Genomic DNA, 21,019 nt, shown 5'->3' with positions numbered 1-21,019 from the left:
GGCTACACAGAGAAACCCTGCCTTAAAAACAAACAACAGCAACAAAAAAAAAAAAACAACAACAAAAAAATCTACATAAAACTTTAAAAATAAAATAGATATATGAAGCATATATTGATGAAGGATTTGTATTCATAATACACAAGGAACTGTTAAAATTAGAAAAGCAAAGATTTGATGAAAATATTAAACATTAAATAAGATGTGTTCCTGACAAATGACAAATATGCAGATGAAAAGAGGTTCAGCATCAGCAGTAACTAGAAGAATGCAACGTAAAGGCACAACTGAACATCACTATGTATGTTGAGAATGGCTTAAGTGACAAACACTGGCCATATTAGAGGCTGGACGCTCCACAGAGCCACAGCGGACACTTGGAACCACAGACAGAACTCAAGACCTACTGGGCATTAATTATCCGTACACACCTGTGACAGTCTATATGCTGGCACAGTAAGAGCCTAACAGTAACTACTATTAAAACATGTATGTACCACGATAAATATTATATGAGCATGGTTTTCCTCTTTCTAAAATATCTTACCGCCCTGTTCTCACCCCACCTTTGATGACAATGTATGAAATGGCGCAATGTCCCTTTGCTGAGAATGTGGGATTGACAGTGGCAAGCGTTCCGACAGGAGTCAGAACAGGATCAGCTACTTTGGGAGAGGCTGAGTAAATGAATCGCAGTGATGTTCCAAACAGCCATCGCTCACGAGCAGCTGAAACCACCGCACATGACGCATACAGTACTGCCATGCTGCAGCCACTTCGGGAAGATCTGGCAGTTTCTGGCGATACTAAACCATGAGCCAGTTACTCCACCGAGCATCTGCTGCAGAGGAGAAACGTCAGCTTCTCAGCGGGAACTTAAGTTATACAGGAATAAAAACAAGATGCTTTTAAAAAGCAGTTACAGCGGCGTGGTTGTGTGGCAGTCCTGGGAGAACAGAGAGGGCACAGCACGAGAGGCAAGGAGAGCGCCAGGGGCCGCCAGTGCTAGCTGCACGTGCTCAGCAGGAACCCAGGAGGTTAGAGAGCCAGAGGCGAGGCTAATCTAAGGACAGGCAAAACCCTTCAAGAAACGAGGCTAAAATGAACCCCAGAACTGTCTGCAGGCGGTGCAGGAGACACGGGGAGCAAAGTGTCAATGCACAGCTGGTGCGGCAAGTGAAGAAAGGAAGGGGCTGCCTGACGCCCAGGGCAGCTGGAGGCCGCCCAGCGCCCCGCCGTGTACTTGCCATTATATGTCGGGCCGCTGTCCACGCTTCCTCCATATCCTTTAGTGTCACAGTGTGGGGGAGCCCAGCCATTTTCACAGTGACAATTCTTATTGCTATTACACACCTTTAAGACAAGCAAAGTAGCATGTTAACTGTGAGAATGCTCTGAATTACCTGCAGAATGGAAACTACAAAGAACTAAATTCATACAAAACCATGTAACTCCTCTGTGTGTGTGTGTATGTGTGTGTGTGCACGCGCGCGTGTGTGTACTCAGTGCGTGCATCTATGTGTGTGTGTCTGTCTCCCTGTCTGTCTCTCATTCTGTCTCTCTTCTCTCTAAGTCTTTGAGACAGGATCTCAATGTGCAGCACTGACTAGATTGGAACTCACTCTATGGCCAATGTATCACCACACCTAACAATTGTGTGTGTGTGTGTGTGTGTGTGTGTGTGTGTGTGTGTGTGTGTGTAGAGACAGAGAGAGAAATGAAACATTTGCTGACTTGAACAAATTCTTCCAGCACGTAAGAGATACCTCATCTAATCCTCCCTGAGCCCATCACCACGCACTGAAACTACGAACAACTAAATGGGACACTGCTTACCCCGTGGCCGTGGCATTTTTCCTGAATGTCACAGTCATAATTCAGGACAGAAGCATTTACACACTGGAAATTCCTACAAATCTGAAAAAAAAAATAAACAAAAAATTGAGTGACATATAGAAAAACTGGACACATTAAAAATTCCATGGAAAAAAAGATAAGCATCATGATTATTTCATTGAGGGCTTATTATTTTTAATCTTATCACATTTGATTTGGTGTGTGTGTGTGCACACACATGTTCTGCCCCAGGGATAGAATTCTGGCCATCGGTGGAAGAGCAGTCTTCTTTACCTACTGACCCATCAAAATGCCAATATTAAATTTTTTAATATAGAAAATGAGCAACATTAACTAAATAACATAGAATTAATGATTTAAAAGACAAAGATAATATGGAGATTAAACTATCATCTATCTTTTGATATGAGTATATAAATAAAGACCTTAGGAAAATACTCACAAAGGAATTTGTTCAAACAAAAAAACACACACATGCTGAGTACGACAGTGGACATCTGTAATCCCAGCACTTGGGAAACTGAGGCAGGACAACCATGAATTTGAGGCCAAAATAGGCTCTATAGTAAGACATTGTCTTCAAAAACAAGAGTGACATAAAATGAAACAGCTTCGTTTTAAAAATAAATAAATAAATTTTATTTATTTATATTTCATTTTAAAATAAAAGCTAGCTTTTATTTTCCAATATCATGATTAATAATAAAATGATAGAGGAATTTCTATGACAAATGAAAAACTAATCATTATAATTTTATAAGGTTCTAGAAATTCTAGTTTGTAACAGATAAAAAAATGGATAAAAGCCCTAAATATTGAAATAGATTAAAAAAGAATTATCTCTGAAAATGTTATATTACATATTAGAATGAAATATCAAGCTACTTTTTACTATTCTTAAAAAAATACACAGGGGGCTGGAGAGATGGCTCAGTGGTTAAGAGCACTGCTTGTTCGATTCCCAGCAGCCACACGACCATGTACAACTGTCAGTAGTTCCAAGCAAGAGGACCTGACACACCCTTCTAGCCCTGCAGGCAGCAGGCATCCACATCGTCACACGCGCACACACATATAGAACACCCATATATACAAAATAAAAGTCACTTGTAAAAATGCAAGTTTCCACACTGGTTTCCACACTGGAGAGGTAGTGTTTGAGAAGGATGAACACAGGTGTCTCCCGAGGCTGCTCAGCCATGCTTTGCGTCCCACTGCATTCAGTTCAGGTCTTTGCTGAACTTTCTTATGATGCCTACAGCACTAAATTACATGGAAGGCTCAGGAAAGTGCACAGACTTGCCAAAGTTTCGCTTCAGAGGCATGGGATCTCTAAATACTATTCCTCCCAACAATTTTCCATTCATTTTAAAATGGGAAATGCATTTATGTGATTAAAACTCCAAGAAGTACAGAAAATTCTACAGGAAAGTCATTCCTAACCTCCTTCTCATCACCAAGTCTCACAGATAAGGATTTCTCGGTTTCCTTCTTAGTGGCAGTTTCAGAGCAAATCTGCAGTTTAGGCAAGATCACAGAACTATGATGACACAACTGGCATATTTACTTTAAGGAAGCTCCCCAGTCCTGCAGAGAACTATATATTTTGGCAGACTGACTTTCTCATGGGATGTATGGAACCAAACTGGAATGAATACACCAGAAAACAGCTTGCCATAGGTGAGCAGACCTTAGGTTAAAATGTTTATAGTAAAACATCAATGACAGATCATTTCATTAGCAGACACATCAGACTGTGTTAGTACTCTTGCATTGCTGTGAAGACACCTTGACCAAGGCAACTGATAACAGAAAGAGTTCACTGGGCTTACAGTTTCAGAGACTGAGTCCATGAGCATCATGACAGGGAGCATGGCAGCAGGGAGGGGGAGGAGGGAGGGAAGGAAAAAGGGAAGAAGGGAGGGAGGGACGGAGAGATACAGAGCAAGCAGAAGGAGAGCTCAAACTGGAAATGCTGTGACCTGGACCAGGTTGCTTTTCAGTGACAGGATCCTAAGGGGAAGGACCAGGAATGAGAAGATAAAGACACAAAGCTGGGACCAGAAAGTCTCACAAAAGCTGATGGCTTATGACAAGCAAGCTTATTAAGAAGTTCAGCATCTTATATACTGTTTTTAGGGGAGAAATGGGATAAAGTCATCAGAAAAGTATCATATAACAGGACGAATTCATCAGGAAGCTAATCAAACAGCATTGCATAAGGGGAACACAAGAAATCTCAAGTGTGCCAGAAACCAAGCACACAGCAGCCACTGGGCTGACAACTCCAGTCTCTTTAAAGGGAAAAGCCAAGTTCCCAGGAACCAAAACTTTTAACTCTTTCAAGGCCCTGGCCCCAGGCCCAGATGGGAACTTTCTAAGTCTGCCCCTAGGCAAGTACATAGAACTAAGTTCCTTTTGTCCTTTCATCAGGGCCCCTGAGAAAGCTGCGAATTGCTCCAGATCTCAAAATTAGCATGGGTTTTTGAAACCTCAAAGCTCACCCCCAGTGATACACCTCCTTCAACAAGGCCACACCTCCTAATCCTTCCCAAACAGTTCCACCAACTGAGGAACAAGCATTTAAATATATGAGCCTCTCATTCAAATCACCATACTTAAATAACAGTTAATATTCTTTATATATAAGAAGGCCTAAAACTTGGCAATTAAAAAAGACCAGACAGGAAACTATGAACACAGACTCTCAGGGAAAAAAAGATGCATGTGCCTAATAAAGACAGAAAGATGCTCAATACAGACTTAAGGAAATGAAGGGTTTTCTTGGTCACTTCACAATGCAAAGAATTAAACAACTGATATGAGACTTCTGAGTAAAATGGTGGGTTAAAAGCCTCACCACTAGCACTGGGTAAAAGAGAACAGTGAAAGGAATACAAAGTAGGCGCTTGTCCTGTGAGAAGCAAGGTCTGTACATGAACTTCCCTCAGGGATGCCCTCTATAGGAACCCAGGCAGGAAGCTGAGAAGCCCAGCTGGCAGCACTTGGATTCAGCAGCAGAACTGAGCTGCCTAGAGGAGGGAGCAAACGCCATACAGGAAGCACTGGCCTCACACCCGTGGGAAATGAAAAGCCACACTAGAGTAACAAAGCAGAGGGCGAGGGGCCACCAAACACTGTGAGACTGACAAAATGGCAGGGATCAATACATGCCTCTCAATAACTTTGAATACTAATGATCCCAATTCCACCAGCCAAAAGACATAGACTACTAGGTCATGAAGCATGAACCATCTATTTCCTGCTTCCCAGAAACAGATCACCAGCCAGACAGACATCACTGTAAGGTAAAAGGAAAGAAAAGAGAATTCCAAGAAAATGGACCTAATGAACGTGTAGTTGTCTGTTCTAATCCCTGACAAAACAGACTTCCAAACCAAAACTGTGAGAAGAGATAAAGGAGCCCACTTCACATGACTAGGGGAGCAACCCACCAAGAACACACTGTGGTCCTAAACATGACGTGTCCCATACACAGGTGCATCCAACTTTATGACACAAGAACAACCACAGTTAAAGTTCCAGATTGATCCCCAAACAATGGTAATGGTGACTTCAATATTCCACCCTCACCAAGGGACAGGTCATCTCAACCAAAAGTAAACAGAGAAATATCTCAACTAAATGACACTACAGATTGAATGGATGGAGCAGACATTTACAGAACATTCCATCCAAGCACGGCAGGGAACACATTATTCTCAGCAGCCTAGGAAACTTTTTCTTAAATAGTTCATATATGAGGACACAAAGTCTGAAAAACAGGAAGAAAACTAAAATAATTCCTTATCTATAATCACAGTGAAGTTAAGATTGCAAACCAACAGCAAGAGAAACCATAGAACACACATGGACTGGGATGGTTAAAAACAAACAAACAAAAAACACTATTGAACAATGAATGGGTCCTTGAACAAATCAAGAAGGACATTGTACAATTATTGGGTCAAACGCAAATGACAACATGACATAAAACCTGTGGGATATAAATGAAAGCAATCCTAAGACAGTCTAAGTGCCTACACTGAAAAATTACCCTGCACAAAACACAACTCCAAATGTAATCAACAGCAGCAATGTAAGGCCTGAAACTCTGAGGCTGCCAGACAAGAAATGGGAATTTCTTGAGTGCACATGAACCTATAGGCAAAAGAAAAGACTTTTGGAACAAAACCCCAGCAGCACCAACAGCTGACCAAGTGGATCCATGAAACTTAAAAGCCCCTGTATAGCAAAGGACAACATCATCAAACAGAAGACGAAAAACCTTTATCAGCTATACATCCAACAGAAGGTTAATATCTCAAATACAAAAAGTATTCAAAAATTAAACAAGAAAACAAACAATCCAATTAAAAATGAGGCATAGAACGAAACAGTAGATGCAATGCAAATGGCTGAGAAATGTTTTTTATATGTTCAATATTCTTAGCACCAGGGAAATATACATCCAAAGTACTCTGAGATTTCATCCGATGGCTAGGGTTAAAAAGTGACAGCAAATGCTGGCATGGATCTAGAGGCAAAGAGGAACCTCTAATCACTGCTGTTGGAAATGCAAACTGATGCAGCCACTATGGAAGCCAGTGTGGAGGTTCCTCAAAAAGCTAGGGACAGACTGCCACATGATCCAGCTCTTGGGCATAGATCCAAATCACCTGCACCCTAACACAAAGACACTTATTGATCTGTGTTCACTGCTCCTCTGTTCACAACAGCCAAGAAACAGAAACAGCCTACAAAGCTACAAACTGATGAACGAATAATGAAAATATGGTACATTTACACAGTGGATTATTACTCGGCTGTTAAGAAAAATGAAATTGTGAGGTTTCCAGGTAAATGGCTGGGGCTAGAAGCAGTCATCCTGGGTGAGGTAACCCAGACCTAGATAGACAAAGACTGCATGTCTTCTCTCATATGTGAACTCTAGCTTTGACTCTAGGCATGTGTGGTTACTTTGGAACACCCATAAAGATAAAGAAATTACTAATGAGACATGGTGGTGTTAGGGGTTCTGATGCTTTATTTTGATGTTGGTTGCTGGCCCTCAAGATCTAGGGACTCCCCGGATACACCGATCCTTGTTGTATAAACCTGCCTAGGACGTTACACCTGGCTGGTTGATTAAACGGTCTATACCTGGGCAAGGCAAAATGAGGCAGGAGTGGCTAAGGGCTTTGGGTTCAAAAGAATCACAGGAAAGAGATAGATGGGAAGAGGAGGAAAGAGGATGCCATGATGGGTTAGCATGGAGAAGAAACCATGTGGGCCAGGAGGAAGGACTCTAATAATGGCATGAAAAGGCCCAGATGAAGAATACAAGCAAGTATATTGGGATTATGGATGGAAGGTAGACCAGATGAGGATGATTAAGGTGGATGGCACTGAATGAGGACTGGGAGATGGATGGTGAGGTTATTTCAATAGCGTAGGTAGAACTATCTGCCTGGACCAAGGTAATAAGGCAATTATAAAACCTGACAGGTATTTGTGTCTTATTATTTGTGATAGTAGGTCAAATAATACCACTGCAATAATTATAGGGTTAATAATAAATAATACATAGCCCATTACTCATTTTTATTTACAACAACATGGTGGGAATGAGGGTGGATTCCAAAGGAGGAGAAATAAAATGTTGTGAGATACAAAGTGGGGAAAGGGAATAAGAGAACAGGAAGGGCAAAACAGGATCTAGGATGTGGAGGCAGGGTAGAAGAGTATAGTGCGAGGTAACTAACTCCAAAGACCTTCTGAAAAAGTCATATAGAAGGTATACAACTTAGAGGCTTTCTAAAATATATACATATATAGAAAGGGTTTAAATGAAGTTACCCTGTAATGGGAAAACAGTGACTCTACTAGACACCACAGGCTAACAAATAAAAATGGGATTTTATTTAGCCGTAAAAAGAAATGAAATTTCCAAAATGGGTCAAACTGGAAAATATTCTACGTGAGGCGACCCTGACCCCAAGACAGATGGCACCTGTTCCGATACATGCATCAAAGCTTTAGGTCGGCCTGTGAACCAGACATGTACAGAGACCTGAAAGTGAATGGCACAGGGGCAGGAGGAGCAGGTAGATGGGATGGTAGAAGACATGTGATGTGAGGATAGGGGAAAGGAAGACAGAGTGGGCAGGGCTTAAACAGGAATACAGGGAGGAGGCTAAGAGCCTAGAGTGAGAATTGACCAAAACTGAGGACTTATGAAGAAGCCACATGAAAACCTGCTTTATAAACTAATTTTAAAACACATTTTTCATAAATCAAAATCAGCAAAAATGTTGTCATAAATTAAGACACATCACATACTATTAGTGAAATGTAATCACACTACATAAAAGGTAAATTGGCAGTTCCTATCAAAATTTAAATATGCATAGGCAAAAAGTAAAAATTTAAGTAAATAAATGTGCATGTCCCTTAATTTAAAAAAGAACCAAAGGGCTGGAGAGATGGCTCAGAGGTTAAGAACACTGGCTGTTCTTCCAAAGGTCCTGAGTTCAATTCCCAGCAACCACATGGTGGCTCATAAAAAAGAACCAACCAACAAACAAACTCTGTAGCAAACTATCTTAGTGTCAAAAAAGGTAGAGCGATCAAGTATAGCTGCTTTTTAGTACTAGCTAAACAAACTATACACCAGGAACCTCTACTGTGTGGTGAAATGACTGCTGTACCTAAAGTGGGATGAAGCCGGCTTCCTACGCACCTAGAGGAGCTGTCACCTGCTGCAAGGAACCACACCTCAGACTTCACTAAAAGTCTAATGTGCTTTTGTTTCCTCAGAGTGTGTGAGGTTTGGAAAAGCCCAAAGATAGCACTGCAGAGAAACGCAAGCCTGCTCACAGTGGCTCCCCTCAGAAATGAGCTGGGGAAGAGGAATGACTGGGGGATTCATTTTTCTTTTGTACAATATTTATAATGGTTAAAATGAAATACTTTTTTATATAAAAAAATCTTCCAAAGAAGGAAAAACTTAGAGCAAATAACATCTAACTATTCAAGGCATACACTTAAAATGTCACTGAGGAGTTTTATTTTAAAATTTTTAACCTCTTTACACAATTTAATCATGAACTGAGTAGGCAATAATATCAATTAAAAGAAAATTTAGCATAAAAACATTAAAATATAGTAAAGGAACATTTAAATTAATAAAAGATAAAATCCATAATTAAAATATAATTGCCAAAAAATATACACAAATGTAACATTCCTGGTGAAAATGAAATTCACGTGAGAAAGCAGGACAGTACTAAGGACTAAAGCATTTCTGTCTCTAAAGCTTTAACACAGTAAGAATCAGAAGACCTGAAAGATCATTATCAAACACGTTATAAGATTATGTTCTTCGCAAGCACATTCAGAACACGAATCTAAAAGTGTCACATATTCAGCTCATTAATCATGGCTGTTGCATTCCAAGCACTTGAAGAAGTATGCTCAAATTCCCAATCAAGCAGAAACTCTCTCTCTCTCTGTCTCTCTGTCTCTCTCTCACTCTCTCACATACACACACACACACACACACACACATTGTCATCTCTTTTGCTGAATCTTGAGGAAAGAGAAGGGCGTGTTTGGTGATTATCGTTTTGAAACTGGATAGATAGCACCTTTTTCTGTCTCAGCAATCATTTTAGAAAAGAGAAAAAACAAAAAAACAAAACAAAACAACAAAAAAGCCCTGATCACCCTCTCATGTGGAAGCACTGGTATAAGCCACGGGCTGCCATAAGCTCGTCCTAGATTCAGGGAGCACGGGCAGGGAAAGCACCATGACATTACTGTGGCACAAACAGATAAACACAAAATTCAGAAACTCGAGCTCTCGTTCCAAGAATTGTGGAAATCCCTTAGGTTTCCCAGTCAGAGCAATCTGGCTGACAAATTATAGCACATTCATGGGACAAAGAAGCATGTCCATGTATCCCAACATGGAAGACATCATCAGAGGGGCCCTGTGAAGAAATACAGGTGGCACAATTAGAGTTGTTCTCAAGTTTCTTCCCAGTGGCTCTGGATGTTCTAAGGCTGCCACCACAGACAGACTCTTCTCCCCCAGAGGAAAGAGGCCAGACACCGACTCTGTATAACGATTCTTTAAGTTGCTTTTGCTTGTAAATAGAAAATATTGAGGTTACCTTTCCAGTATCACATTTTGTGCCTTCATTCACCATCCCTGGGTCTGGAACATCTGAACCAAGCTGGAAATCCACACCCCAACATTTGGTGCCTCGACTAGGTGTCTGAATGATAGCTGGCACTATTCCAAACACTGGCATCTCCTGTACATTCTCACACTGAAGCTTTCCACACAAAGCATTCCTACCGAGCAAGAGAGAGAATGTAAACACAAAATGCATCCAGTGGACACAGAAAAAAAGAAGCTTTAAATTTATACGTAGACATGTTTGCTGTTTCTTGGCTGGCGGAAATCTTAACAGAAAGTCAACGCAGCTCTCCTTAACTGCAGCACGGAAGAGAAGAGGTGAGCTGTGGCTAAAATGCAGTAGGGTAGCAAGCAATGCAAAGGCGTTTCCCTCGCCCACTCCTACCCCTCTTCGCTGCCTGCCTACAGCTCAGGGTACTCTAACTAATCAAGCTGTTGACAAGTATGTTCTTCTATAAATGGGACTGCGCAGGAAATAAGACATAAACGCCAAGTAAATAAACAAAAGCCTTAAAGGAATACAGTCCATGTACTGAAAAAGAAAGCATAGGCTTGTCAATGTCCACGTATATACAAACGCACACACACATGCACATGTGTAGGCACACACAGAAAGGAAAAACGAAGCGGGCACCTCTGGATGAGAGCATGGTAGCAACGAGTGCTGTGAATGATGAACATATATGTGGATATATGCGCACAGACGTATGTGTATATGTGCACTCGGTCTCACAGCAATGCCTGGGAGGTGCCTCGGCTGTCCCTGACTCAGGAAGACAGAAGAGAAGAGAAGGGTAATTACTCTGCCCAGTCAGAGCCTTGAAGTGGTTGAACCAGGATTCAAACTTACTAACTTCAAATGTGCACTCTTAACCCTTGTGCTAGCCTTGCAGTACTGCCAAAGTTCTCAAATAAGCTTCTCGGGCATGGTAAGTAAATCCCAGCATCTTCAAGATACTAAGGAAGCTATGACACCAAACAAAGCTAGAAACAGGATGTGTACCAGGTAAGATGGTATATGCCTACGTGTTGGGAGTCTGACGCCAGCCTAGGCTATAAATCAAGACCCATTCTCACAAACACACACAAAAACAGGACTACGCTCAATCCACCAAACTGCCTTCAAGTTTGTCTTAGTCCCCTTACCCCTAGGTTTTATCTCAGCTCATTCCACCATTTATTCTAATTTTCAATCCACTGATACGTTTCTCGAACACCCTGTGCTCTCACTCATTCATTCAACAAATACTGGCCCCCTATGTTCTAGGAATTATGCTAATCACAAAGAAGAAATGTGTCACCAAGCCTAGTCTCCTAAGGAGAGGTGATAAGCAAGCGAAAAAGTGACACTATAAAACACTACAGAAGAATATTCCAGAAGTAATGATGAAAATTTGATAATGATAAAAAGGATGACTCATTAACAAGACTTAATCCTAAAATGTATCTGAGCCCAGTAACAAACTGAAAATATAAAACATAAAAGTTTACAGAACTGAGAAGAAAACAGATTTACAACCCAGCTGAGAGTCTACCTTTCCTCCCTCAGTGCCGAGGCAAGGACATTAAACAGTCCAAAGTCACGGAAACACTGTGACAGTTAACCAGCAATAAATACACCTAAGACGTGCAACAACTGAGGATGACAGCTGGCGAGACAAGATTAGTCTCCCAAACAAGCCAGTGTTGGGTCACAATGCACAACAGGAGCCGGGCATACCTGTGGCGAGCGTGTACATGTGGTGCATACACTGTGTGTGTACAAATGTGGAAGCTAGGGGAACACTGGACGTCTCCCTCAATTGCTCTGCCCATTATTTTTTGAGACACGGTCTCTTCCTAAATCTGGAGCTCACTGATTGGCCACACTGGCTGGTCAATGAGCCCTAGGGATCTCCTATCTGTGGCCCCAGCCCTGGGATTACTGGTATACACTGATGTAACTGTTTTGTTGTTGTTTTTTTTTTTTTAATATAAGTGCTGGGAATATGAACTCAGGTATTGCACAATAAGAACTTTATAGACAGAGCCATCTCCCTAGTCCTGAGTGTTCTTGGTAAAATTAAACAAGAAAGAAATTTTTGAAATTAAACACTTTAACTTTTAATAACTCATGAGCCAATGGTGTAAATTAGAAAGTGTTATTGTGTTGGCTTGTATAAGCCTGGCCCCCAGATACTCATATCCTCAAATGCTAACCAGGAAATGACCCTATTTTAAAGGATTAGAAGTATTAACAGGTGTGGCTTCACTGGAGAAAGTGTGTCACTAGGGTTGGGTTTTGAGGTTTCAAAAGCCCATGCCAAGCCCAGTGTTTCTCTCTGCCAGACCAGGCTGTAGCTCTCAGCTGTTGCTCCCGAGCCACGTGTGTCACCATGATCCTTGCCACAATGACAATGGACTAAATCTCTGAAACTGTAAGCTAGACCCCAAATAAATACTTTCTTTTATAAGAATTGCCGCTGCCACAGAATCTCTTCACAGCAACAGAAGAGTGACTGTCTTCTGTTAACTGTTGAGTCAACAGAAGAGTGAACAATGATGAAAATAGAGCATATCACGTTTATGAAAAAGAGGTACCCAGCACTTGGAACATCCATAAGAAAAACATGCTGTTAGCAAAGTGGATGAAGTTTTCCTTAAGAAAGTGACTGAAACCGAGTTTATGAAGAGGGACAAGAACATTCTTCACAAAGCTAAGAAAAAGAAAATGGTCTTCTGACGTGAACTCAATGATAGCTCCTTTACCTCCACCCCCCCACCAACCCCCCGGGGGAGGAGCAGCCCTGCTAGGGCACAGAGAAGGATATGGCAGCCAGTCCTGAAGATACCTGATAAGCTAGGGTTAGATGGAAGGAGAGGAAGACCTCCCCTAGCAGTGGACTTGGGAAGGGGCAGGAAGGAGATAAGGGAGGGAGGGTGGGATTGGGAGGAAATGAGATTAATATAAAAAATAAACATTAATAAAGTAAAATTGAAATTAAAAAAGAAAGAAAATGGTCAGTCAGTGAGGTGGTCTGAATGAGAATGGCCCCCGTGCACTCATGTATTTAAATGCTTGGTCCCCAGTTGGTAGAACTGCTTAGGAAGGATCCCAGGGGTGGGGAGTTGGCCTTGTTGGAAGAGGTGTGTCACTGAGGATGCGCCTGCACGTTTCAGCAGCACATATGAGATCCAGTCTCGCTTTCCCTGTCATCAGATGTAAGCTCTCAGCATACTGCTCCGGCACCAGGCCTGCCTGCCTGCTGCCAGGTTCCCTGCCATGATGGTCATCGACTCACCCTCTGAATCTGTAAGCTTCAATAAACTCTTTCTCCTATAAGCTGCCTTGGTGATGGTGTCTCTTCACACCAACAGAATAGTAACTAAGCCAGTCAGCATGACTGAACAATCCTGCAGAGTTATGGAGCAAGAAGTCAGCATATGCCACAGCAGTCATGCTGACACTGATGCTTCGCCAACAACACTTTCCACAGGCCCAATCTGAGCTCAACCAGTGGTCGCACACAGACCTGCAGAATCGTTCTCACTGAGTGAATACCAGTGTGATTACACATGCAGTGCAAACACAGAATGGAAGGAAACACATTGGAATTATCTGTTCTCATTTATAATTTTTTTTTCCCGAGACAGGGTTTCTCTGTGTAGCCTTGTCTGTCCTGGACTTACTTTGTAGACCAGGCTGGCCTCAAACACACAGAGATCTGCCTGCCTCTGCCTCCCAGAGTGCTGGGATTACAGGCATGCATTTATCATTTTTATAGCACTAATTTTTATAATAACATTAATTATAAAAACAGTTTTTACATTTATCTATTTTTATTTTAAATATATTTATGTGTTCAAACGAATGTATTCCTGCACACACTTGCCCCCCGTACAGGTATGTCACAATGCATGTGTGTAGGTAAGAGGACAACTCACTAGAATCAGTTTTCTCCATTTACTGTATGTGTTCCGATGAGAGATCTCAGGCTGTCAGGCTTGGTGATAAGCACTTTAACCTGTAAACCATCTCAACAGCCTAAAAAATTCTTTTAAAAGTTTTACTTCATCATTTTAAATTAATGTAAGGCTGAAAAAGAAATAATGAGACCCAATTAATACTGTCCTGTGTGTAGGACTGAGTCAGAGAATGTTTCACTGACAGAAGATGAAGGTGCATTCCGTCAGGAATCTTACTGTGCATCACAGATAAACAAAACAAAGTTCTAAGCCCACTAGATTCGACAATGTGCGTGCAAAAGCATGAGTTACCTCACCGGGTTTGCTCCCACACTCTCTGGAGCCTCGCTGGACATGTTGCATGTAAGGGGTTAAGCATGTGAAGCAGGAGAAAGGCAGCAGTCACAGGAGCAGGTACAAAAGACTTCAGAGACGACTGGCCCCTTGTCCCCAGTCCTCTACCCTCTCCTCCACTTACCCAGTGGCACACTTCTTGTACTCACTGCCAGTGAAACCACAGTTGCCGAATCTGTCCCCTTTAGAATTCACTTCAATGAAGCAATCTCTTGGGGCAGCCTTCGCCTCTGCAATAACATTTAAAAGAGAAACAAGTTATGGTGACTTTACTTGGGAACAGAAGTATTCCTCATGACTCTTCACACACCGGTAGGGCTACCTGCATGCTTCTAAAAGTTCCAGCCTTACACATACAGCACTTTTGTTCTACACTTCAGACCCAGCAAAAATATGTAAACTAAGGTTTGGATTGCACATAAAGTCCTGGATTCGAATGCTCAAATTCTAAAACAAACACTATCAAGTAGTTAATACAATTAAGACCCATGAACATTGGGAAGGTTGGTACTGTTGACTTGAATGGACTGAGAAAGACAGATTAGAAAGCCTGCCCGAGTGGTCTGATCTTCTAGACTGATCAATCACTGATGAGTTCATAATATGATAGAATTACTGGAAAACAGGGAAAAGTAAGGGGCGGACCCCGTCAGAGGACCGGTCACTGGGGTGAGGGGCAGGTAAGTGCCCTTGAAGCTTTATCTTACCTTGCCCTCTCCTGAATCCTTCTCTTCCTATCTCTGTCTGCCATAGGTTGCCCCTTGCCCATATGTTCATGGGCCAAGGAAACACAGATGAACCTCTCTGAAATCAGGAACCAAAACACCTTCCTAATCTCTTCTCCTGGGTAACTGGTAACAGCTATACAACAGTTCGTGCAGTCAGGACACAGCCTGGAGGGCACTCACTCTGCTCTCACATGCCTATCATTGCTCAGTCATTTCAGATACTGCCAGGTGTTTTTTATTGTACATGGATGCTTATGTTAGATGAACAGAGTGAGGCCTACACCATGTGACAAAAGATTAACCCATTCACTTTTTCTTAAATTTTGTGTCAGTATCATTTTTCCCTTCCAAAAAAGATTCTCACCTAAAAGTCAAATTGTCAGTCCTTCCTCCTTCCTAAATGAGATTCCTCTGCCTACCTCACATGCCTGCTACAAGGCTAAGTTAGTTTTAGTGAAAATGGATTTGGATGAAAGGAGGTAGCACAACAGAGCAAAGGGTCAAGTGGAGAAATACTCAGAAATCCCCAGGAGAAATGCCACACAATGATCCCATCCAAGACCTCAGAGAAACAGGGAAAGTTTCAAATTTTCCAGATGATATACAGGAAGGGAAATTAAGTTAAATTTAAATTGAGTTAAATCTGTTTGTGCTCCTGCTGGCTCTGGGATAAAAAGGAGAGAATGATGGGAAGACAGAATTCTAGGAAGGCTCTTTATAAAGATAATCAGTATCGATGATCAGGCCCTACAGGCTGGGTAAATGGCCAAAGGGACACCTCTCTCCCAAGGGGACTCAGTCATGCTCAGCTGATTCCCAAGCACAAGGATGCAGCACAGTGCAGACCAGGGGACAGGAACCCACGGGCACCATGGACAATCAAAATGAAGGCAGCTGAGGGCACCACAACCCCATGTCCTCTGTTTCCCAACCCTTCCCAGCTCCTATGACAACACTGGGAATTCTTCCAAGGGTTGACATGAGACGAGAAGAACAAAGCATTTTACGGATGGCTCTGAGAACTATGGAAGCATCGCGCAAAGGTGAACCACTGCAATGCTGAGGACTCTTTCCAGACTACCCCTTAGTACATTTTGTCATTCACTTCCCTTGCAAGGAGAGATGGATGAATACACGATTGTGTCCAATTAAGGTGCTTGGATCAAAATAATCAATTGAAAGGAAAACTCATCCTGTGAACTGCAGGCACCCTTCCCCTGCCACCTCTGTCATCACCCAAGTACGCTAAGTCTCTCAGATGGCACTATTTCGTGGCAGGTCAGCCACAGCTGGGTACCACATAACTACACTGTTCCCCTCCATCACTTAGTGACCCCCACATACACTGACTGCGCATACTAGACAAGCACCCCGCCACTGAGCTATCCCCCAACACAACTCAGTGCACATAGGGGTGCAAACGGTGGTGGAAACACAGTGACATTCCCCTAGTGACTCACTAGCAAAAATATGCTTCCTGTTCCCATGACTTCATGCTCTGATAGCTTAGAGGTCTGAGTGTCCGAAGAAGAAATTCTTCCACTCGCCACAATAATGACTCCACTGGACTGGAATTGATGCCATACTTTCATGCTGGGCTTTTCATGCTTCTGAACTAACAGAGAAAGGCTGCACAAGTGGCTAGATGACAGATCCTTAACCTTACATGGAAGTAAGAAGAGCAGGCCTGGAATACAGGAGTTTTCTAGTATTTACCACATCCCATCACAACCAAATCCAGCAAAGCTGCACGTGGCCCAGGCCCTCCAGGAATCAATGTCTGGGTCACTCCACCAGGTTGGAAGCTCTAAACGGCTAAGGCACTTACTGGTGGCAAAGGAAATACAGGATGGGCAGTATAACAGCATAATGTAGAACAGAAAGCTGGAAGTGCGAGATACGACCACAGAACAGTTACAAACCTGAGAACTACAACTGTCATCAACTGACTGTAACTGTGATGACATGTTCCTCTTTTCGTCTCTCTCTTATCCCTTCATCATGTGATGTAAGATACACTTGCGTTTGAACTTGTAAGAGCTCTTTTGGATGATGCTAATGCTTAACTGAGTAGAGTGAAGACAGAGGGTTGCACTCATTGATACTTGAACCAGCAATTTCACACTTGAAAAGAACCACTGACCAGTTAGAATATTTCCCAAAAGACATCAGGCTGACACACCTGGAATGGTCCCACCATTGGAACTGAGCTGGGACACCAGCTTCCTCTGGGTCCTGAGCCTGCTGTGCCAGAACAGAATGACAGCATCAGCTCTACAGATAGCAGAACTGCATGAGTGAATCCATCCTGTGTGTGTGTGTGTGCATATACGTATCCCAATAGCTCTGATTCTCTAGAGCCTAAACAACACAAAGAACAAGTCAAAACTGAAGACAAGCAGAGACACCCTGTTTAGACGTCTTTAGACAGACTGAAATTAATAGAGCAGCTGGCGCCTGTAGTCACTTCAAGACAACAGCAGAACAGTGGTTAACCATTTGCAATTCAACTAACGGTAAGAGTTTAGCAAACTCGGTGACAGGAGAGAAAGAGCTAGTGGCAGGAGGGCAGACAGGGAGGAACAGAGAGAGGGGGAGCAACGAGGGAGAGAGAATGAGAATGACTAATTCTAGAGAAAGAGAATGGCCGGAAACAACTGCACCTTACTGTATAGTTCAGATGAGACTAGCAGTCACATGGCTGCTGTGCAATACAGCCAACACCGCTCTGAAAACCACCCTTATTCCATGATGAAGGAAGAAGAACAGAAAACAGTCATGTGTATGGACATGAGAGGTCAAGGGTTGAAAGAAGACGAAGAAGTCTCATCTTCCATAAAAAATAAAAAAGTAGCATCTGGGGAGGTGGCTCAGTGGTTAGGAGCATTTATTACGCTTGCAGAAGACCTGGGTTTGATTCTCAGAACCCACATGATGATTCACAACCATCCGTATCTCTAGTTCCAGGGGATCCAATGTCTTCTTTTAACTCCCACAAGCACCAGGCATGCCCATGGTACACATAACATAATTGAAGGCAAGACTCATAGACATAAAGTAACATAATTCTTGAAAATAAAAATGAAAGAGTAGCCTTACAAAGAGACTATCTAAAGACTTGGAGATGGTGGGCATGACACACACACACGGCCCCCTTGGAAGGCCAAGACAGACAGCGGACTACGAGTCCAAGGCCAGCCTGGCCTACACAGCAAGACTCTGCCTCAAATATAAATGAATAAGTATACATATAAATACTTAGACTAGATAACAAAAATTAGCTACAAAAGGTAAAAGTTATTATTTAAAAGAATGGGAGTGTTGAGCAAAAATTTACTTTAATTTTCATAGTAAAATTGTATAAATTTTTCACTTTTTAATCTATAGTATACTTTTCATAAAAATGAGAACTTTAAGGAAAAAACCCTGAGAGCATATATGATATACCCAGGAACATAAAAACTGAAAACCAGAAGCAGGGAAGATGGTTTGGTGAGTGAAGTACTTTGTCATGCAAGTGTTAGGACCTGAGTTCAAATCCCAGGATAAAGTAGTTCATATCTGTAACTCCAATGCTCCTATGGGGAAAGGGGAGGTGAGGACAGAAGAATCCTAAAAGCTCGACGGACAACTAGCCTGCATCCAGACTCACAGACTCATACACATGCACTCCCACACACAAAGACACACTTCATACACACAAGGGAGGAACTAGCCAGGGTCCACGTAACTGATCAATGCTCTAATAAACTGTGAGATAAATGAACCAGATGGATCACAAGGACATTTTTACATGATGAATGAAATGTTAGCCCCAGATAGCCTATATTATTAAAACTAGAAAACGGGAGGCTGCGGACAGAGCAAGGCAATAGTGCACATGCCCAGCATATGTGAGGTCCTAGGTACAGCCCTCAGGAACCTCTCCCCTACCCAAAAAAAACACACCTGTGCGTGTGTGCATGTATGTGCATGCGTCTGTGTGGACAGAAATGAAGACTGTGTTATAGAAACTGGAAAGAGGGAGAGGGAGCACAAAAATCACCAACAAATTTACCAAATTAGACATTCAAAGTTCTTGACCATGACTGTCACGGGAGGAGGGAGAATGGAGATATAAGAACCTCATCAGTGTTTGATTCTTTCTTTAAAAACCTAAAGAAAACAGATGACAAAAATCAAGCCAACAATTATAAGTATCTTACTTGAACCAAAGATGACTTGGCACTGAGCATCATAATACTGGCACATGCCATTGTAGCAGTAGGCTTTGCTGTTCTGGCAAGGGTAGCCATTCTGAATGAAGACATCCGGCGGACAGAACTGCGAGGAGCCATTGCAGTACTCAGGGATGTCACACTCACTGGTTCTTCCTCTGCACATAGAGCCTCCTGGGAGGAACTAAGGTAACGAGATTCAAATTAAACAGGACATCAGGATCCTTCCCACAAACCCATCAACCCTGAAACCACAGTGTGGGTATAAAGGTTCCAACAACAAAGATTAATCACCCAACACAAGAGTGAACAAAGCCCAGACAAGCAATTCATACATATTATAAAATGGGGAAAAGAAACCTCACTGGTAACCAAAAGAAATGCAAATTAAATAAAAACACAAGAAACACTGCAGAAGCAGAGGAGGATGACAAAGCCTGCAGAATGAGTTTGGGGCTGGGAGGTGAGCAGGCAGGCCACACTGGCTGGTGCAGCATGGCTAAGTGTTGGGGGTGAGGACAGGAACCACAGTAGCCGGCAAGGTGAGAGCTCCAGGCTCTGAGCCGGGTCATGAGCACAAGCCATAGTGGTTTGGGGGTTGGTTCCTAATGGGGTTGGGGGTTGGTTCCTAAAAGGCTCAGGAGCAAATTCAGATCCTCTTTCTCAATTAACTCTCCAACCCCTAATTTTCTACAATCTATGCTTTGATAGTTTTTATATTTCCTAACAGATACATGTTAGTTGAAAAAAGAAATCAAGAAAGTAAATGATGAGGGCATAGCTCATTGCCAGAGTGTTTTCCCAGCAAGCACACAGCCTTAGATTTAAGGCCCAGTACCCAAAACAAACAAAGCATCTCAACAGGCCCCTCATCATAAAAATTGCAGCTTAAATGCACAGAAGTGGGATGAAATATAATAATGAAACATATAATGGTCGTATAGTAGAATATAAAATGGGCATTAATAAAAACGGTGTGCAGAGATGTCAGAAGTCACATTGCCATGTATCATTTCCCTCTCAGATCTGGGAAGAGGGAACTCCTTGCCTGGCAATCTTTACAGCAGTCACCATATGCACATTCGGCAAATGACTTGAGCTTACACGTGCTTCCTTCACAGCAGGGGTCCAACTCACACTCCTGCAAACAGAGAATGTCACCGGTAAATAACTGAGTCCTTGACAGTCGCAGCCATTACTAGAGTCCTTTTCCTGACTGCAGTTTCACTCTACTGTAGCCATGGCTCTCGCCTCCTCGCTGTGCTTCAAGACACAGCTGCAGGTGTTCAAAAGACAGCTAGTAATTCCATAACATACCAAAAACTAAGGGACTTACATTGAAATGTATTTTCTCCCAGTTCTGAAAGCTAGAAATGCAAGGTGAAGGTCCTCACACAGACCTTTAGGGAGCCCTCTCTTGCTGGCTGCCAGACAGGATATGGCCAATCTTCACTGGAGAGAACACAGGGGAACTGGCTACTGCTTCTAAAGACACTAATCCTAGTGAAGCAGGGCTCTTCCCTCTAGTGCTTATGTAACCTTAACGATTTCCTCAGAGAGCCCATTGCCAAATGCAGCTTCGCTGAGGTTACAGCTTTGACACGTGAATTCCGAGCGACCACAGAGAAGTGGGTATCCATGGGTGCCTTTCTCTTCCTGCTCATGGTCCCACTACTCATGGGATGGCTCTTTTCTCTGGGTAGATAAACTAT

General features: G+C 42.5%; 1 protein-coding gene across 1 annotated transcript in view; it reads right to left on the bottom strand.

Annotated features, from left to right (window-relative positions):
• Nucleotides 1-21,019, bottom strand: part of Adam9 (ADAM metallopeptidase domain 9) — a 71,042-nt gene that overhangs the window by 12,856 nt on the left and 37,167 nt on the right. Inside the window, exons 13-18 of the mRNA XM_055593398.1 lie at nucleotides 20,356-20,448; nucleotides 19,296-19,491; nucleotides 14,487-14,592; nucleotides 10,035-10,218; nucleotides 1,837-1,917; nucleotides 1,248-1,353 (exon numbers count right to left, since the gene is read on the bottom strand). Of these exons, the coding sequence (XP_055449373.1) occupies nucleotides 1,248-1,353; nucleotides 1,837-1,917; nucleotides 10,035-10,218; nucleotides 14,487-14,592; nucleotides 19,296-19,491; nucleotides 20,356-20,448 (766 nt within the window). The remainder of the gene's footprint in view (nucleotides 1-1,247; nucleotides 1,354-1,836; nucleotides 1,918-10,034; nucleotides 10,219-14,486; nucleotides 14,593-19,295; nucleotides 19,492-20,355; nucleotides 20,449-21,019) is intronic.

The sequence above is a fragment of the Psammomys obesus genome, unplaced genomic scaffold (assembly GCF_907164565.1).
Source record: "Psammomys obesus unplaced genomic scaffold, mPsaObe1.curated_primary_1811, whole genome shotgun sequence".
NCBI classification, from domain to species: Eukaryota; Metazoa; Chordata; class Mammalia; order Rodentia; family Muridae; genus Psammomys; species Psammomys obesus.
This window is presented reverse-complemented; position numbering and strand designations above follow the sequence as displayed.